Raw genomic sequence first — 21,322 nt, 5'->3', positions numbered from 1 at the left:
ATTTCATATAAGTAGGAAACCAAATTATTTAGTAAAAAAATAAATGGATAAAACTGATTAGTGATTGGAAAAAAAAGAAAAGTTGAGTATCTTTCTATTACTTATAACAAAACAAATTCAAGATGGATTAGGATTTAAATCACTTACAAAGACCCTAAAAAGTAATAGAAGAAAATTTAATGAATAATTCTGTTATTTGAGGTGTGGAAGAATCTTTTGAGGACAGCACCAAAGCAAGGAACTATAGTTAACTATAGGGAAAAGATCATGCAGAGGTAAAAGCTCCCAAAACAAATTTTAAAAACAAAGGACAAACTAGTAAAGAATATTTGTAAAATAGATGACAAAGTTTTAATAATCCTGGTCTACAAAGTATTAACAAATTAATGAGAATAAGAAAAACATTCCAGTAGAAATAATGCGGAAGGATGTGAGCAATCAGTTGTCACAAAAGGAGAAATCTAAAAAGAATACTAAATGTATGAAAAAAAAGTTTAGTTTCTCTAACATTCCGAGGAATGGAAGTTAAAATTTCCTATCAGATTGACATCCATTATAAACATTGATAAACCTGAAGTTGGTAAAGGTATAGATTAACAAACGGTCTGATACAATGTTAGTGGGAACATAAATTGGTAAGCCCTGAATTATTATTCAAAACAAAATTTTAAATGTATGCCTATTGACATTGCAATTATGCATGCAGGAATTTCTTGTAGGAAAAAAAATTGAGCATGTTCATAAAGATATACATTACAAGTATACATTTTAAGCAGTGTCCGTAGTCTGTTAAGCAACAAAAACAAGTTGTAAAACAATCCTTTTTTTTTTTTTTTTTGGTATAGAGCTTCGCTCTTATTTCCCAAGCTGGAGTGCAATAGCCCTATCTTGGCTCATGGCACCTCCATCTCCTGGATTCAAGCGATTCTCTGGCCTCAGCCTCCTAAGTAGCTGGGATTACAGGTGCCCACCACCATGCCCAACTAATTTTTGTATTTTTGTAGAGATGGGGTTTCACCATTTTGGCCAGGCTTGTCTTGAACTCCTGACCTCAGGTGATCCACCTGCCTTGGCCTCCCAAAGTGCTGGGATCCTACAGACTTGAGCCACCGCACCCAGCCTGAGCCACATTTTATTGTATGTATGAAATACATACACACACAGACATGAAATAAGCAGAAAGAAAATTTCTAAAAGAATGCAGACTAAAAATGGGTTTTCTCTAGGGATTATGAATACAGTTTTTTTTTTTTTTTTCGTTGCTTATACATTTTGGAACACTTTCATCCTTTTGTGACAAAAGTTTTAGTTTTCAAAAATAGTTTTTAAAAGTTGCTTCTAGATTAAAAAATACAAACTTGGCAATGACTCTTCTTCTCTTTTGAAACCTTAAGGAATATTGTAACCATTAAAAAAGTATTCATATTTGTCAGATGAAATGATGCACTGATTTCAGATGATACTGTACATTTTAAAAAATTTATTTTAAATTCACATTTTCCTTTTAAAAAGCACACTTTGACTTATTCATGAAAGTGTTAAGCATGCTTATTTTGCTAATCTCAAATGACTCAATTTGAATATTTTTTATATTCATTGAAAATAGTGAAGTATTTAAGTATTTTACAGCATTCTGTCCGTCAGAAGTCTGTTACCCAGTACTTGTGCTAATTAGTGTAATATTGATGTTCCTGCTAAATCCTTAACTTTCACTACTACTTTTTATATTGTATTTTATCTTTTTATATTCTAATTCTTTGGAAATTGGTGTTATGTGTCTGATAAATATCGTAGCTTTATATTAATTACATATTCAAGTAGAACAACCTTTTGGACATCTGTTGTATATAGAATTTAAAGTTCCTAAGTGCATGTTCAACTAATATAAATAAGATATTTGCAGATTTATCATGAAAATTACACTTACCAGTTACCAGTGAACACATCTTTTGTCCCTTTTATTATAGGAATCATGGGTAAAGAAGGAAGACAGGCTGCAAGAAACAGTGACTATGCAATAGCCAGATTTAAATTCCTCTCCAAATTGCTTTTTGTTCATGGTCATTTCTATTATATTAGAATAGCTACCCTTGTACAGTATTTTTTTTATAAGGTGAGTTTCATGTATTTAGAACCAATTATTGATACAGTAATATGAAGTTTCAATTTAAGGAATGTTGTAACTGTATACATTTTTCTTTAAAATAGTTTCAATAAGTAAAAATAACAGTATTTTGTCATGAATCTATTCTATACTGACGGAAAGCAAATCAGTGGTTGCCTGTGGCCCACGGGTTCCGTGCAAATTGGAACACAGTACATTTGATATCTTTAAAGTTATTTTGTCCTGAACCAGCAATAAGTTTTAACACCAATATAATGGTTTCAAGTAGAGGTTTTTAGCCTTTTTTATGCCATGAATGACTCTTTAGTAGTCTAGTGAAATGTGTGAGCTCCTCAATATAGAGATTTTATGTGCATAAGGTAAAATACATAGGGTTACAAAGAAACAAATTATGTTGAAATACTGTCCTATCTTTGGGTCCTTTTGTATAAGGTGGGAGTCTGTAGAACCCACATTAAGAGTCCCTGTTACCGATATATTTAATAACACCAGAGTGTACTATGTTGCATATATTTCTATAATTGATAGCTACAATCCAGTGATAGAACATATGTAGATTGCATATTGCTCTAAGATGATGATGGCAGTTTTTTTCTAACTTATTTTTCTAGCTTTTACTTGTAATATGAGTATATTGAGATGGGAAGAAGTTTTGATAGTTTGATTTATTGTATGTTTTAAACATTTTTGTGTTGTAAAGATATCATAGCCCTAAAGTTTAAGTAAGTCTTACTTATTGTACTATTATGAAAAGTATTGACTAATAGTTTGAAGGTTGTAAATTCAAAATTATAGTATTGCTTGGCAATGAGAGGAGTCAAGGGTTTTTTCATTCTGATATCTGCACTGTTGCTTAGAATGTTTTTAGACATTTTTTGATAAAATGGGAATCCTGCATTCGTGTTATATATAGACAAGTCCTTATCCTTTACTTACCATACCAACTGAGATTGTTTTTGGATACTTTAAAGCCATTATTTTTATTTTTTATTTTGTCTTTTAGACCTAAATATTTTAATTATTTTCCATTTAATCTTGTTTTTCAGAATGTGTGCTTTATCACACCCCAGTTTTTGTATCAGTTCTACTGTTTGTTTTCTCAACAAGTAAGTAAATAGAAACTTGTGTTTTGTGTTACTTTCCTTTTAGAGTAAGGTATTTATGTTCAGACTTTGATAGATGTTTGAAGGGACTTTTTTCATTTTTCTTAGTCCTGCAGGGAACCAGACAAAACTGTTTAGTATATTTAACCTGCATAATATTCATAATATTTATTTATTCTGGTTTTCAGTTTGAGGTGAGTGTTAGTACCAAAATATAATTCTGGATGCTTTTAAAAATAGATAATAACCCTTAACAGCTTATGAGAGAATTTTGATAACTTATTTGTGATATTCCTGTAAAATCCAAATCAAGCCAGGCCGGATAACTTGGAGGTTCACCTCATTTTTATTTTGGTTCGAAATGTCTTGGATTTGGAAGGAGCAATAGTGATTTAGTCCAGGGATGACATATAGGTTTTATCTCAGAAACTCCCTTTAAATAATTGATGGGGCACCTAGAGTATATTGAAAAGGCTTCTAAAGCCGCAGGCTCAGAGGGAAAATGTAATTCGTTAGCAGTAGTTGTAATGGGCACAGGGTAGGTCTTTGTTTGCATGCATGTCACATACTTACCAGTCCTGATCTACTTTGTTTTAATTTCTGGAAAAGAAAAATGAAATCCACAGAAATTAAGTAACTTGCCTTGCTAACTTAATGACTAAACTATGACTTTGACCTACTGCTTCTGACTAATGTGGCAGGTACCCTTTTCACATACCATACTATACATCTCAAATTGATCAAGACATTAGTTCTAATTTATTGAAAAAAAAAAAGAGCTTTATTATCTTAGGTTTTTCATGAGTTTTTCCTGTTCTTAATTGCTGTTTTATCCTGTTTACAACCTGTAACTCTAAATTCCAAATATTTGCTTGGGCATTGATTACCAGTAAAAGTTTGTTTACCTGAATGAACTAAAGAATGTGTTAAGACAATATGACAGGGAAAACTGACCTGTTTTGATTAGGTTTTCTGGAGAGTTTATAGTGTAATTTGGGAGGCAGTATTAATAACAATAAAAACAAGATGTAAAGCATAGGCAGAGTGCTAAGTGATTAGTACCAACAGTGGTACCTGTGACTGTTTAGAGGAGCAGGATATTGTTAAGGACTTAAGCCATCGTGCAGAGTTTCATGGAAGAAGATAGTCTTGTTCAGTGCCTTAAAGGAAGGGCAGGATGTAGAAAGGGAGACAAAGCCATGAAAGATAAACTATATGTGTTGCATGTGGAACAAGTAGTAAGATGCCTGGAATACATGGAGAAGAATTATATAAAATTACTTCACAGTGATCAAATTGTGGAGAATCTTGAAATGTTTATCTAACTCACTGTAATTCCAGAAGCACCTGACATAGCAAAATATTCCAGTTCGCACAAAGAGTATCAACCTGGGAACATTATATGTTTATGTCAATATTAAAAACAAATTAGAATTATTTAATTGGAGTTACTAAAATGGATTTTAGTATAAATTTTTAAAACTGTTTAATTTTGTTTTTAATATGCATAGTTGTGATATATGCATAATAGTAATGCATAATTCAGAATCTCAACATTCCTACCAATTTCTCTTTCTAGACATTGTATGATAGCGTGTACCTGACTTTATACAATATTTGTTTTACTTCCCTACCTATTCTGATATATAGTCTTTTGGAACAGCATGTAGACCCTCATGTGTTACAAAATAAGCCTACTCTCTATCGGTAAGTATTTTCTGGTATTAAATGGCCTTCTCAGTTTTTTTAAGTAAAAAATAAGCAGATTTATTTATGTCTTGGTGATTAATGCTTTCCTAAGGAAAGTTCTTCAGTTGTGGTATGATTTACAGTTGTTGAATATCAGAGAAAAAAGGTTTCTTTCAAAGACAAAATTTGAATTAATTTTTCCAGTGTTTTTTAAGAATGAGCACTTTCATCCTGGGAAAGCACTGGGCAGTTGTGTAATTTGCACTTACTGTTGCAACCAGTAACCATGTGCACAAAAGAAGTTATTCATAATTGATAATCTCTAGAATTCCTAAAAGTTAGTGTTTTTTCTACTGTTAGCAAAATTTATGTAATAATTAGTGCAAAATCCAGAGGTGAGGACATTAATTCCCACCCCAGATTCTCTGCTTTATTCCTGCTTCCCCAGAACCAAGTAATCACAGAGATGTGACTGGGACCTGTTCCTCAGTACCAGCTATGGTATTCTCCATAAGCTATTACACAGGTAGCTATTGAAGTATCACTTATAGATGCATCTCATTATCTAGATTTGGATTCATTGACTTTGATTCCTCAGGTTATCTAGGACAGGGCTTGACCTAAGATTGGCATAGATTGTTCTTCCCATAATAGCTATTATTAGAAGGGAAGTTAGGAGCTTCAGTGCTGAACCTAACTCAGATAACCTCACTAAAAAGAGACCATTATGGCAGAGTGACTGAATGTTAACAGAAGAATATAATAACAGATAAATCAACTTTTCAAAATTAAAGTGAAGTGTTATGCCTATATCATAATTCTTTTTTTCTTTTTTGAGACAGGATCTTGCTATGTCACCCAAGCTGGAGTGCAGTAGCAAGATCGTAGCTCACTGCAGCCTCAGTCTCCCAGGCTCAGGCAATCCTCCTGTCTTAACCTCTGGAGTAACTGGGATTACAGGCACACATCACCATGCCTGGCTAATTTTAAAAAATTTTTATTTATTAATTTTAGTAGAGACAAGGTTTTGCTGTGTTGCCCAGGCTGGTCTCAAACTCCTAGTCTCAGGTGACCCTCCTGCCTTGGCCTCCCAAAGTGTTGGGATTACAGGCATGAGCCACCGTGCCCAGCCTATCATATTTCTTTTTTTTTTTTCCTTTTGAGACAGAGTCTCGCTCTGTCGCTAGGCTGAGTGCAGTGGCGTGATCTGGGCTCACTGCAACCTCTGCCTCCCGGGTTGAAGCGAGTCTCCTGCCTCAGCCTCCCAAGTAGTTGAGACTACAGGTGTGTGCCACCACGCCCAACTAATTTTTCTATTTTTAGTAAAGATGGGATTTCACCATGTTGGCCAGGATGGTCTTGATCTCTTAACCTCGTGGTCCACCTGCCTTGACCTCCCAAAGTGCTGGGATTACAGGCATGAGCCATTGTGCCAAGTCTTCATATCTCTTTATCAAATGAAGAAATGTATTTGAATATATTATGTGAACTATAAGCTATTAAACAGATGTATGGTATTATAAGTAGTGGTTTGTAAATTTGGATTTACTTATTCTTTGTGCTAATATTTTCAAACAATTTTAAATTTAAAATACCTTGTTTTTTAATTATCAAATTATAGTAATTGTTTAGTAGGCAAATAATAAATGATCCCTAATGTGTTTATTTTTCTCTTCTTCTTTTTAACAGAGACATTAGTAAAAACCGCCTCTTAAGTATTAAAACATTTCTTTATTGGACCATCCTGGGTTTCAGTCATGCCTTTATTTTCTTTTTTGGCTCCTATTTACTAATAGGGAAAGATACATCTCTGCTTGGAAATGGCCAGGTAAAGTATATAGTTTTTTTAAAGAATGGTTGTTAATATTTCATGGTTTTTTATAACTTTTGTCATAAAGTAAAATTTAAATTATAGAACTTCAAGTATTAAAATGCAAATATAAAAAGATTTAAATTTTGGGGGTTAAATAATGAAGTTTCATACAAATGAAAATTGACAGGCAATACAGTGTAATCTCAAAATGAAACTGAAGTTACTAGACAATTTTACTATTCAAAAATTAGCTCACACGGGGTATGTTATTGCCCCTGCATGCTGTTCACCTTAGTATTGTGTTTTATTGATAGCTGCCATTTATTTGGTACTTACTTTTGTGCTAAGTACTTTATATGCTCTATCTCCATTAGTCCTCCCAATATTCTTATTAGACTGGTATTATTACTCCCATTTTTCAGATGAGAAATGAAGACTTAGTGTTTGTTTGCTTTTAATTGCATTGTTTTTTGCCTAGGAAATGCTACCATACTCTTCATTGCACACTCACAATTCTCAATAGATGTCACAACTTACTGTTTAATTTGGCCACTTTTCTGAAGTATGAAATTAGGGAAGAGTGCATTTTCGACAGTACACTGTTACACTGTGTTCTCATTGGAGTGCTCATGTTGGGAGACTCTTGGCAGAGCTAGACCTCTCTTCCAAGGCTTAGCTAAATGGATTAGGAAGAAAAGAAATGACAGCAGTTGTAGGGACTCTGGTGGACTGGAAATGGTTGTCACTTTTAGTTTCCCTTTTCCATTCCCACCACTTAAGTGTTGCAAAATACGTTTGGAGATACAGACATACAGAATTTGAAATTGGAACACTATAAAGTTTTACCTGCTCAACAGATCTTTATTGAAGACAAGCCTTTCCCAAGTACTATACTAGGCTCTGGTAAGTAACTTGGTCATGGAGCTTAGAATCTTGAAAAGGATACAGAAAATGAGCAAGTAAACTAATAACAAAATACACCGGTGTAATAAAGGAAATGGATTTCAAATGTAGAGGCCTTAACTCTGCAAAATCCCTTTATATTGTAGAATAGGGACATAAATATAATTGCCAGTTCACTTTTGAGGACATATTTAGACTGATATGGATGAAAATATGAATCTTGTAGCATAAAGGTTACAGCACTTCCCAAATAATAACTACTTTTTGTTGAGTTTTTTTCTCTGTGCCTGGTACATTATGTGCGTTTGCTCTTTAAACCATAACTCTGTATGAGAAAAATATCATTATTAATTTTGCATGTTAGAAAATTAACCTTAGAGAGGTTAAGAAACTTGCCTAAGTTCACACAGTAAGCAAATTACAGTAATAGAATTCAGACTCAGATCTATGTGACTTTAAAACCTACATGCTTAGTCATGATTCTCAATTCTTTTGAGAAACAACTGTTAACCTGGTGCCCTTCTGCACAGTCTTACCATCAGTGCAATTGCCATCAAATATATAGACATATGAATAAGTATGCACACTTCCACCTTAAATAGTGGAGTGAAAACCAGAGAAAATTAAGACGGGAGGAGAGTTAAGAAGGAGGAAATTTGGGTCTTCATCATTGGATGAAAAGGACATTAAAGATACCTTGTATTGCTAGTCACTACTTTTTTTAATTTTTAAAAGTAATAGGTACCCATTGTGATAAGTTTGAAGTTTGTAGGAAAAAGTATAAAGAAAATAAATCACCTGGTGGCCCTCTACCCAGATATTATTACTTTGTTATTTTTACATATTTGTTTCAATTCTTCCTTTTTGCTATTTTCATTAACCTCATAATTTGTATCCCTTCTTAACATTGTAGCCTAAGTGATTTTGTATGTTATTAAAAATGCTTCAAGAACATTTTTCATGATTACATAATACTCTATTACATTGTCATAATTTAAGTATTCCCTTAATTTGAGAATTTGTTTCTAATTTTTAGTAACTTTTTAAAATAAAATCTTGAACATTCTTTGTACAAAAGATAAAACCTTAGTGAAGGATAAATTGTTATTGGCCATTAGTATGAAAGCTTTTTTCTCTTTACTGTCTATTGAAATTAATCTGCCACTCCCTACCCCCAATACTAGGTACAGTAATAAAGAAGCACACGTTAGAATCAGAATTGGATTCATATCCTGGCATCTGTAGCTATCGTTTGAGTGATTTGGGATGAGTTAACCTCTCTCAGACTCAGTTTTCTTACCTGTAAAAAGGCACATAATCCTCACCTTATAGATTTGCTGTGAGGATTAAATGACATATTATTTGTAGAGCATTAAGCATAGTGGCTAGCATATAGAAGTATTAACTACATCTTAGCAGTGTTCATTGTTATTTTTACTATTAAATCATTATATTGGAAGATCCTGTCCTACTCAATACCACCCGGTCTAATTCTCCCAGAAACTCTCTCTTAACTGTGAAAATCACCTTGCTGGCTCTCAGAATGCGCCATGCTACTCTCTAATTCTAAGACATTGCTTATGTTCCCTCTCTAGAATGCTCATGCTTCCTTTTCCCCAAGACTCTCTCACCACCACCTGTTCTTCACAGTTGAGCCCACAGACCCCTTTCCTTTTGGTCCAGCTCCCTCTTATGTGTCCCTGTGCTAAAAATCCTTTTAGACATCTATCTAGACCGCATCTCATTGCTCAGCAGTGAGTATGTTGAATGCTTCCTGTTTTCTAAATATTGTTGTAGCATGAGATATCAGTAAACAATTGAGGGCCTAGAACAGACAAAGTTACTAGAAGGAAGTGCTGAGAGGAGTGACTAGAGGCAAAGATGAAGTCATTGCAAACAGGTGATCCTGGGAGAGGAGCAGGAGGAAGAGTTGCAATAGTTTGGGTTTAAGGGCAGAACGATTCAGAGAAAGTTAAGACTTTATCCCATTTTTTTTTTTTTTTTTTTTGTATTAGGGTGTAGCAATTTTATATTAATTTTCAACAAATACTTTTGAAGTATTCACTAGTTCTTAATTTCAGTTTAGCTTAGGAAAGAACTAGTCATTCTTCATGTATTTATCTCACATCTTTTTAACAGGCCTTTCTTTCCCTTAGTAAAGTATAAGTCTTGATCAGTTTTCTCTAAAAAGGCTCTTTACCTTCAGATCACTATAAAAAAGATACTCCTTTACTATCACTCCTTAATGAGTTGTCAGAGAACAAAAATATGTTAATAAGAAGGCTGAACTAGTGACTGATTTTTAGCTTTGTTTTTCTTCCTAAATAGTAGACGAGTTAAACTCTCACGGCTGGGCGTGGTGGCTCATGCCTGTAATCTCAGCACTTTGGGAGGCCGAGGCGGGCAGATCACCTGAGGTCAGGAGTTCAAGACCAACCTGACCAACATGGAGAAACCCCATCTCTCCTAAAAATACAAAATTAGCCAGGAGTGGTGACACATGCCTGTAATCCCAGCTACCAGGGAGGCTGAGGCAGAAGAATCACTTGAACCTGGGAGACGGAGGTTGCTGTGAGCCGAGATCGGGCCACTGCACTCCATCCTGGGCAAAAAGAGCGAAACTCCGTCTCAAAAGAAAAAAAACAAACTCTCACATAAAATTTGCCTAGCCCTTATCCAAGCTTAAAGTAGTCACAGTATTTAAATATAAGTATTAGTTAAAAAATGGGACTTGTCTTAACAATACAGTAGTATCATCTTACCATGGACATTTGTCAAGAAGTCATAGATTAGTAATTTATTGAATATATTGAGTAATCTTTTCATTTTATTTTTTAAAGTTAAAAATAAGCTTAAGATTTCTTGTTTGTTTAGTTTTTTATTTATTTATTTATTTACATGATTAAGTTCTTTAGTGGTGATTTCTGAGATTTTGGTGCACCCATCACCCAAGCAGTGTACATTGTACCCAGTGTGTAGTATTTTATTCCTTATCCCCTCCCACCCTTTTCCCCGAGCCCCGAAAGTTCATTGTCTCATTCATATGCCTTTGCGTCCCCATAGCTTAGCTTCCACTTAACGAGTGAGAACACAAGATGTTTGGTCTTCTATTCCTGAGTTACTTCACTTAGAATAATGGTCTCCAATTCCATCCAGATTCCTGCGAATGCCATGATTTCATTCCTTTTTATGACTGAGTCGTATTCCATGGTATATACATATACCATATTTTCTTTATCCACTCCTTAACCAATGGCCAGTTGGGCTGGTTCCCTATTTTTGCAATTGCAAATTGTGCTGCTATAAACATGGGGATGCAAATATCTTTTTTGTATAATGACTTCTTTTCCTCTGGGTAGATAGAGGGCATGGGATTGCTGGATGAAATAGTAGTTCTACTTTCAGTTCTTTAAGGAATCTCCACACTTTTTTCCATAGTGGTTATACTAGTTTATATTCCCACCAACAGTGTAAAAGTGTTCCCTTTTCACCACGTCCACACCAACATCTATTATTTTTCTATTTTTTTATTATGACCATTCTTGCAGGAGTAAGGTGGTATCACATTGTGGTTTTGATTTGGATCCCAGATAGTGATGTTGAGCATTTTCTCATGTTCCTTGGTCATTTGTATATCTTCTTTTGAGAATTGTCCATTCATGTCCTTAGGCCCCTTTTTGATGAGATTGTCTTTTTCTTGCTGATCCTTTTGAGTTGCCTGTAGATTCTGGATATCAGTCCTTTGTCAGAAGTATAGATTGCGAAGATTTTCTCCCACTCTGCTTGTCTGTTTACTCTGCTGATTATTTCTTTAGCAGTGCAGAAGCTTTTTAGGTTGATTAAGTCCCATCTATTTATCTTTGTTTTTGTGAGCCTAAGACTTTAAATTCTGTCTGTAATCTGGGTCAACTTTTTTGTAATTGTTTTTAAACAGGGCTTCTATAGAATACTATAGGTTTATGTTTGATAGTGGTAGATTTTTACTGTCCTGCTACCTTAAATTTTTAAGTAAATTTACTATTAAAGAAATGTACAATCATCATTTCTTACAATTTTGAAAAAGGTAAAATTATGTTATAAAATACTTATAAGAGATTTTGATGTAACTTTAAAAATTTTAAGTCCCTCCAAAATATACCATTTAGAAAAACTTAAATCATTTTTAAAACAGCTTTATTAAGGTATAATTGACATATAATAAACTACACATATTTAAAATGTACAATTTGATAGTTCTTTTTACCATCTTCACCATTTTTTTTTTTTTTTTTTTTTTGAGACGGAGTCTCGCTCTGCCGCCCGGGCTGGAGTGCAATGGCCGGATCTCAGCTCACTGCAAGCTCCGCCTCCCGGGTTCACGCCATTCTCCTGCCTCAGCCTCCCAAGTAGCTGGGACTACAGGCACCTGCCACCACGCCCGGCTAGTTTTTTGTATTTTTTAGTAGAGACGGGGTTTCACCATGTTAGCCAGGATGGTCTCGATCTCCTGACCTCGTGATCCACCCGTCTCGGCCTCCCAAAGTGCTGGGATTACAGCCTTGAGCCACCGCGCCCGGCCCACCATTTTTAAATGTACAGTTCAGTAGTGTTAAGAATATTCACAGTGTTGTGCAGCAGCTCTCCAGAACTGTTTCATCTTGCAAAACTTAAACTCTATACTCATTAAATAACTTCTCAATTTTTTTCTCCCCCAACCAACCCCTGGCAACCACCATTCTATTTATCTGTTTCTATGAACTTTGACTACCTATGAAATCATTTTTTAAAACTAAGTAATTGTTACAGCTCTTTTAGAACTCTTTTAGGTTTTTACCAGAAAACCTCACATGCTATTAAAAAAATAAAGCAAAATAATTTGGAGGTTAATACCAATGAAACGTGTTTATTAAATATACTGTAAATGAGAGGGGTAACTAAGGACTGTTTCTTTTTTTTCTTTTTTTTTTTTTTTTTTTTTTGAAGAATTTATCTTTTATTTTGTTGACCCCTACAGAATAAGTCATCTTAGTATATAACTTACTTACTCTAACAATGTTGCTGTTGTACAAAATATTTTTGGAAGTAGCTTAAGTTGTCTTTCTGTGATCTTAGCAAGGAAACTTCCTCAGGAAAGAAGCTATTTAGAATTATAAAAAAGATACTAATTAAGATATTGTAGATAAGAAAGTGATGGGGAAAGGTGAGAAAAACAATTCAGATTAAGAGAGTTCACCACCAGTTAGAAGAGACTTCTACAGAATGCAATGGAAAAAGCCTCATGGCTGCCTTAAGAGTATATTAAATGAGCAAGAATATTACAATTAAGAAACAAGAAGGAGGGAATTGTCATATGGTGAGAGCGGAAAACTAGGTTGATACAGGAAAGAAAATACCAGAATAGTTCAGAGGTAGCTGAGTTCCCATCGTAGTATTTCATGTCATCGTTTCCCTGGCTTCAGGAGAAAAAGACAGTAAAGACAAAAAGAATTCTTTTTTAACTTAGGGACCCAAACACTAAATCTATTCCATTTCTTCTCAACTACGAACTGCTCTTTAAAATGAAATCCTGCCCAAATAAGAGGTTTCTTTTGTCTGTTTTACTAAAGTGTACAGGAATTCAAAGGAAAGCATCTATTATTAATGATTTTTCTTCTCTTTATGGAAGTGTACCCAGTTTGAGAAATTAAAAGAATTAAAATTCAAAAAATATAGGATTGGAAGAAAAAGTAGAAAACTATCAAAGTATGTAAATTCCACTTTGGGCTGGGCATGGTAGCTCATGCCTGTAATCCCAGCACTTTGGGAAGCTGAGGTAAAATGATCACTTAATCCCAGCCTGGGCAACATAGCAAGATCCCATCTCTGATTTAAAAAAAAAATCCAATTTGACTTCTCCAGTAGAGATTTTGATTGTCAGACCGTCAGCACAATTCCAAAAAAAATCATATACTATATCACATTAAAAATTAAATGGAAAACAATGATTAAGGAAGAGAATGTAATTCTTCACCCCTTCATTACCTTCTAGACCATTAAGCATTTAAACCAGATTAGCTGGGGGTAAATAATTAGCAATACAAAGTAGACTGAGGACATGAAATTTCAGGTTGTAATTTTGAAAGAAAAATAAACCTTTGTTTAGTATTTACTACTATTTTCTCTTGAATTTTTAATGATTTCTCTCCTTATTTCCTATCTTTAATTAATTTTTTTTCATACTGTACATTATCATCAACTGTTGAAACCTGATCAAATGGTAAGAGCTCTGTTAAGACAAGAAATACATACTATCTTGTATCTGTATTCCACAGAGAATGCTATATCCTTTATTTCAATTCAAATGATTTACTGTGATTACCAGTCAGGTCACTCAAGAATGCATATAACTTAATTCCTAGAGGTAGATACAGATTTTTTAATAAAAGGTTATATGGTAAAAAAGATCTTTGTCTAGTTCTTTATAGAATTCCCCTATATGTTCATCTATTCATGAGACCAAAATTTAAGCACCAACAGTATTCCAGGCACTTTATTAAGTATTAGATATAGCTATACCTTAGAAGAGAACAGAAAACGTTATCTTGCTTCTTACGGTGTCATCCAAATGTCCCTACAGAGGCAAAATCACCCACACTTGAGACCCACCGCTCTAAATGGAGCAGTGGCCTAGGACATAGTTCTAGGCCATCAGATCTTCATCAGTGCACTGGGTACACTCATTCTTCTCATCTAAGAAGTGATCTAGAAACCAAGCAGAGTGGGAAAGAAAGTATTTTGAGCATCTGTCTCTTCTGAGCAGGGACAGATCCAGGTTTAGTAGAATCTAAACATTTTCACAGGCCCTCTTTAAGAAAAAAATTTAAAAAAACATACAACTATGAACTTAAGTATATATGCAGATGACTATGAGTGACAAATATGTCTCATTTATCCCAAACCAAATGTAAGCTCTTTTTTTTTTTTTTTTTTTTTTTGAGACAAAGTTTTGCTCTGTTGCCCAGGCTGGAGTGCAATGGCGCTATCTCAGCTCACTGCAACTTGTGCCTCCCAGGTTCAAGTGATTCTCCTGCCTCAGCCTCTCCCCAGTAGCTGGGATTGCAGGCATGGGCCACCATGCCTTGCTAATTTTGTGTTTTTAGTAGAGACAGGGTTTCTCCATGTTGGTAAGGCTGGTCACAAACTCGTAACCTCAAGTGATCCGCCCTCCTCGGCCTCCAAGTGCTGGGATTCCAGGTGTGAGCCACTGCGTCCGGCCTATAAGCTCATCTTTAGCCAAATCTCCAAAATGCCCTTTGCCACTCACATTATCACCTACCAGCTCAAGGGCAAATCAGAATGGAAAGAGACAGCAGTCGTAACCAGTTGATTACAATTGAAATACATTACTTTGTATAATTTTACCCACAAAAAACTATGGGAATGTTTTCGTGTAGCTTCTTCTAGGGCCTTGAATGGGGCCTATGCAAGAGGAAGCCCTAAATTCTCCTCTAAGGAAAATACCATGTAACATGCCCCAGTCTAGGACCAGTAAAACCAGATACTGAAGGATAGACATTCCTTACCACTTCCAGGCCCAGGTTCCCTGGTTGCATCAAAGTATCTCTCCCAGCTGGGCACAGTGGCTGATACCTATAGTCCTAGCATGTTGGGAGGCCAAAGCAGGTGGATCTCTTGAGCCCAGGAGTCCAAGATCAGCCTGGGCAACATGGTGAAAGCCTGTCTCTATAAAAAATACAAAAAAAAATTAGCTAAGTGTGATGGTGTGCACCTCTAGTCCCAGCCACTTGGGAGGCTGAGGTGGGAGGATTGCTTGAGTCCAGGAGGTGGAGGTTGCAGTGAGCCAAGGTCATGTCACTGCACTCCAGCCTGGGTGACAGATCAAGACTCTGACTCAAAAAAAAAAAAGTATCTGTGTCCATACCTGTGAAAGAGGAGAATAACACTCCTCCTCAGAGAGCTAAGTTGAGACCCACTGATCAGTATTTCTGGGTCATTTCTAGAGATGATAAAAGCAGACAGATGACCACAGGTTCAATATGACTTTTGATTCTCCTCTTGGCAAATACATTCCTCAAAAGCTCTCAAAGGAATATTAATTGATGTTTCATTGTTGATAATCATAACTATTATTTACCGACTGCCTTTTGTATACCAGGTACTCCATTCTTTTTGTATACCCCGATTGAAAACTTACAGAAAACTGAGATTTATCCTTACTTTACAAATGAAGAAAGTGAGATATAGAGAGGTTAAGTAATTTGTTAAGTAAATGATAATTGTTAGAAATCTATAATAAAAAGCCTTTTTAATAATTTTTTTGAACCAGTGTTAAGATAATGATTGTTAGGTTTTGAAGGGAAGGTGAGAGTTAAAGAAAGACACAGAAAGAGGGCAGCTCAAGAGCAAATGCAAGCTTTTTGTCCAGCATAAAACCTACAGAAGTGGGGGACCAGCCTAATGCCAGAGCCCATCAGCTGCTTACAGGCTGTGGGTACTTACAGGTATGGGCGGGAGGGGTCTGGGCAGTATGGCCCACTGTCCGGCAGGATATTGATAAGATGTTCCCATGATGAGGTGGTTCTGGCCCTTGTTCTGGTGGGATGTCTTCGTGGTGTTCCTTGGACCTTTATCCAGCAAGATATGATAAGGATCTTTCTTTCTTTTTTTTTTTTTTTAAAGTTGGAGTCGCTCTCATTGCCCAGGCTGGAGTGCAATGGTAAAATCTCAGCTCACTGCAACCTCCACCTCCCGGGTTCAAGCAATTCTCTTGCCTCATCCTCCAGAGTAGCTGGGATTACAGGCGCCCGCCACTGTGCCCAGCTAATTTTTTGTATTTTTAGTAGAGATGGGGTTTCACAGTGTTGGCCAGGCTGGTCTCAAACTCTTGACCTCAGGCGATCCACCCGCCTCAGCCTCCCAAAGTGCTGGGATTACAGACGTGAGCCACCGCACCTGGCGTGATAACGATCTTTCTATAGTGGTCAGGTGGTGGTAGGCAGGATGTTTCCCAGGTCCCGAACCCCTGTGAAATGTTGACTTTGACCACGGTCTGCAAAATAGCAGGGAGCTTACAAAACGGTGCAGTTTGGACTAACAACGATTACTTTGTAAACTAAATTATTAAACTTCTGGTTGTATTCTTATTTGTAGAGATAAAATCCTGAAGCTGTTTTTGGGTTCTGCATGTTTAATACCTTAATAAGTTTTGGCTTAAAGCCTGGGGGAATACTTTCTGACTGGCAATAACAGAATTTTTACATGGAATCCTTTGAGGAATAATTCCATGATCCATTATCCTTCCTTTCAGATACAGGTTGTAAGTGTAAATTTCTTTCCTCCTGCTGTACTGTACTGTATCCAAAAATACTGTGGCAGGTGCTCTGCTGTGACATCTGGTTGGAAAGGTTTCTGAAAATACTTGTGATTGAAAAGGATTTTGTTACCATTTTTAGTGTGCGACAGCAATAAAGCAGACCCTAATGACTACATTATTCTAACTGAAAATAGTCTGGGCCACACCATTCTAAACCCGTCTTTGGGTTTCCAGTCTGATAATGATATCTAAAAGATCATTGTGTGTAATAATAACACATGTAAATAATGCTTTATGCTGTTTCTTCTCATACTCTTAACTTTATGAGTATAGTCACCAGTTTCAAATGTACGTGACTTAAAAAATTCAAGGGATTTTTAGTAGAGAATTAGACGACTTTTTACCTGACATTTTATTTAACATTATGTTAACACATAATGTAATAGTGTATTCTTTCTGTTTAGATGTTTGGAAACTGGACATTTGGCACTTTGGTCTTCACAGTCATGGTTATTACAGTCACAGTAAAGGTATGGTACTGAAATTAGAAATGTGGACACATTTTGCAACTGTTTACATAATTAGTTAATTTTCTTCATTTCTTTAGCCATAGATACTTTTCCTTTTTCCATTTTCAAAATCGATTAATTTCACTGATTACTATTTTAATAATTCACTTAAATTTTTGTCAAAAGTTATTTTTAAAGTTTATCTTAGGAAGCCTCAACTGATTTTTATGATCACATTTTTAAAAATCTCTAAAATTTTGCTTCTCTGTGTATAGTGCCAGACAGCATAATTTGTTTTAGGCCATGGAGTTGAAAATAGAGTAATCACGTGAAATTTGAATGCTGCTTCCTCAAAGAAGAAAAATATTATAAACTTGAAATTATTTCATTTTATACTAGGACCTTTTCATTCATATTTATCTCTGAGGAATTTTGAGGGATTATATCTGTCTTCTGAGGGACTTTTAGATATTTATGTTTATTCTTGAGTTTTATCTGAAAAGTTAAGGTAAAGCTTTATTTGTTTATATTTCTAAGGATATAAAAACTTTTTTTTTAGATGGCTCTGGAAACCCATTTTTGGACTTGGATCAACCATCTCGTTACCTGGGGATCTATTATATTTTATTTTGTGTTTTCCTTGTTTTATGGAGGGATTCTCTGGTGAGTGAATATGTTGTATTTTAAATGGATAGCTTTGACATAATAAACCTTTATTGTGATAGGTTACATTATGAACATATTCTGCTCATAACAGATTTGAGACTCCTGGTAAGTTTACTTCTTTCAGTTGATCTTACTGATATGGAGAGGAAAAAACTAACATTTATTGAATATCTACAATTTTTCTAGATTTTCTGTGTAAGATATTATATTGATTCATCACAATCATTATCCCTGTTTTTTTCTGTGTAGAAACTAGCCTCAGGGTCACAAAGACAAAAAAGTAGCAAAGCTACGATTTAAACCCCAGTTGTCTTATTTCACAATTAATTTTCTTTACACTAGTTATATTATGTATTAATGTATTATGTATTAATATATACAATAAAGTAAGTCACACAGAACAATTAAATATTAATCATTCACTTTTCTCACAAAAGTAAGTAGTATGCATCATCTTCATTGATAGAATCAGATACTCAACTGGCTACCCTGAGAGATTAAAAATTAATGTTTCTCCTAAGATTCTTTGGTAAGTGATGGATAACTGAAGGCTCTCTTTTGGAGAATTTATATTACATTTGCCTGCTATGTCTTTGATTCATCTATCAGACAAAAAAACTTCTGAAGGTAGGTAGGCCAAAAAAATTTGGATTAGCTAAACATTAGCTTCTAGTTAGGATCATAAAAGGATATTATGAATGTTTCTATATTTCACCATATTCTTTTGAGGTAGTATATACAAAAACCCAAAAAGAATATCTTTATAACACCTACTACTATGTAAAACTAGTATTTGTGAGTACATTAATTTTAAAATATGTTTTTGAAGAAGAGCTTCTGAATAAAGCTTTCATTCTAAGATTTGGATAATCAGTCTTCTCAGATATTTTGTTACACCCTTTTTCTTGCTTTGCTTGGTCCCTTAAGTCTGTATTAGTACATTATTCTTCTAATATGCTACCACTAAGATAGGGTTATCTGGTCAACTGCTTGCCATTTTCCTAATAAAAACTATAGTTGTTTTATTTTTAACAATTAAAGCTTATCTTGTTTTGTTAGTTGTTCACTTAATTAAGTTATACCGATTTCAGTTTTGAACATTTTCTTGGAGTACTTGTTACGTTCAACTGTAGTGTCTTTATATGATGTCCTGATTTAGGTCTTTCAGTTTCCACTTTTATTAAGCACATTGTCTTTCTTTGCAGGCCATTTTTGGGCTCCCAGAATATGTACTTTGTGTTTATTCAGCTCCTATCAAGTGGTTCTGCTTGGTTTGCCATAATCCTCATGGTTGTTACATGTCTATTTCTTGATATCATAAAGAAGGTATTTGACCGACACCTCTACCCTACAAGTACTGAAAAGGCACAGGTAACCACTTTTTGTAATAAAGTCATTATCTTTTTAGTTAGGGATCTTTAATGATGAATAGCTGTCATAATTTGCTTATGTCAGAAAATAGGAAATTAGCCATTCCTGTTTCAAGTATTTTGTAACATAAACATTGTTCAATGTGATATTTTTAAAGTTATTTCTTACTATTTCTATTAATTTTATGACTACTGATAAATTATTTTTTAATTACATTGTGTTAATAAAACTTGATGTTTTTAGATATGAAACTATCAAGTTATATCCAGATAATAGTAAATATTTTTAAAGTAATATCACAACATTCTATCATATATATATATAATGAAGATCTATAGCCATGTCTTTAGAAACATAATAATTTGAGGAATTTTTCTTTTTTTTTTTTTCCTGGAGTCTTGCCCTCACCCAGCCTGGAGTGTAATGGCACGATCTTGGATCACTGCAACCTCTGCCTCCTGGGTTCAAGCAGTTCTCCTGCCTCAGCCTCACGAGTAGCTGGGATTACAGGCACTTGCCTCCACACCTGGCTATTTTTTGTATTTTTAGTAGAGACGGGGTTTCACCATTTTGGCTAGACTGGTCTCGATCTCCTGACCTCGTGATCCTCCTGCCTCGGCCTCCCAAAGCACTGGGATTACAGGTGTGAGCTACTGCACCTGGCTGAGTAATATTTTTTCTGATCATATTATTTTCACCAAAAAAGTATGAAATGAGGTCTTTAACCTCAATAATTTGTACAGAATAGAATTTTTAAAAACATATTATCTCACTAAACATTTATTAATAAATATTAAACTACAGCAAATATTAGCAGTATGTTACATAGTGCTTAAGAATCTTAGGGGCCTGATAGATCTCAGTTCAAATCCCAGGTCTTCCATTTGGTATCTCTGTGACTTTAAATCTCAGTTTCCTCATTGGTAAAATTATGATAGAAATATCTTTTGTATTACCTTTCTAGTGAAGATTAAATGAAAAAATTTCCAAATACATAGTAGATGCTCAAAAATTGTAGCTATGTAGTTGAATGTGCCTCTTTTATATATTTAACTAGTACCTGAGCTAGAAATCTCTCAATTTGTCCTTTTAACTATATTGTAGTATTAGATAAATACTCTCAAAATATATTCTAGCCAACTCTTATGCCCTGAGTTTATTAATCATTTAGTTCTTCCCAGGTTGAGATTTTTTAAACACGCTTGTAACATGCCAGATGAATTTTGGAAATTTAGTTGTATATTCATCCTACAAATAGAAAAACTACTTCCTAAACATTTAGTGATGTAAGTTAGGCTTCCTGACCAGTGCATTAGTTTTAATTTCAGTTGGTCATGTCCACAACATTTCTTTAGCATTTGTTTGCTTCAATAACCAAATCCTAGCCAGTATACACATTCACACCATTGAGACAGCATAGGCTTGTGAAGCCTGACAAACTTGAATTCAGATATTGTTTCAACAGTTCATATGTATGTCCTTGATCAAGCACTTCATAAGCCTCAGTTTCCTCCTCTATAAAATCAGATAAATAATTACTACTTTACATGGTTGTTAGAGATAATGAGTATGAAGTGCCTCACACTGAGCCTGTATATAGTTGATCCTCAGTAAAACAGTTATCATTGTAAGTAAAATGAGGATGAGAATGTTACCCTGTTATACTGATCTCCAACTGGGGCTAAAAAAATTTGCATAATCTGATTCCTCTATCTGTCCATGCATATATATTTATATCAGTGTGGACAGACTTTTCCACTCTGCAACATATTACTTAAACATATATCAGAAAGTTTGCCTAGCTTACTATTCCTAATCTTCTGGAAAAAAAAATTTACAATAAAAGAGTAC

At 34.7% G+C, this 21,322-nt stretch overlaps 1 protein-coding gene across 1 annotated transcript in view; it reads left to right on the top strand.

Moving 5' to 3' along the window:
- ATP11B (ATPase phospholipid transporting 11B (putative)) overlaps positions 1-21,322 on the top strand; it is a 140,787-nt gene that overhangs the window by 97,286 nt on the left and 22,179 nt on the right. The window contains exons 21-27 of the mRNA XM_025377365.1: positions 1,968-2,113; positions 3,172-3,231; positions 4,808-4,935; positions 6,607-6,745; positions 17,390-17,455; positions 17,994-18,097; positions 19,306-19,471. Of these exons, the coding sequence (XP_025233150.1) occupies positions 1,968-2,113; positions 3,172-3,231; positions 4,808-4,935; positions 6,607-6,745; positions 17,390-17,455; positions 17,994-18,097; positions 19,306-19,471 (809 nt within the window). The remainder of the gene's footprint in view (positions 1-1,967; positions 2,114-3,171; positions 3,232-4,807; positions 4,936-6,606; positions 6,746-17,389; positions 17,456-17,993; positions 18,098-19,305; positions 19,472-21,322) is intronic.

This window comes from Theropithecus gelada, chromosome 2, assembly GCF_003255815.1.
Source record: "Theropithecus gelada isolate Dixy chromosome 2, Tgel_1.0, whole genome shotgun sequence".
NCBI lineage: Eukaryota > Metazoa > Chordata > Mammalia > Primates > Cercopithecidae > Theropithecus > Theropithecus gelada.
Note: the sequence above shows the minus strand (reverse complement) of the source record. Positions and strands in the feature narration are given on the sequence as shown.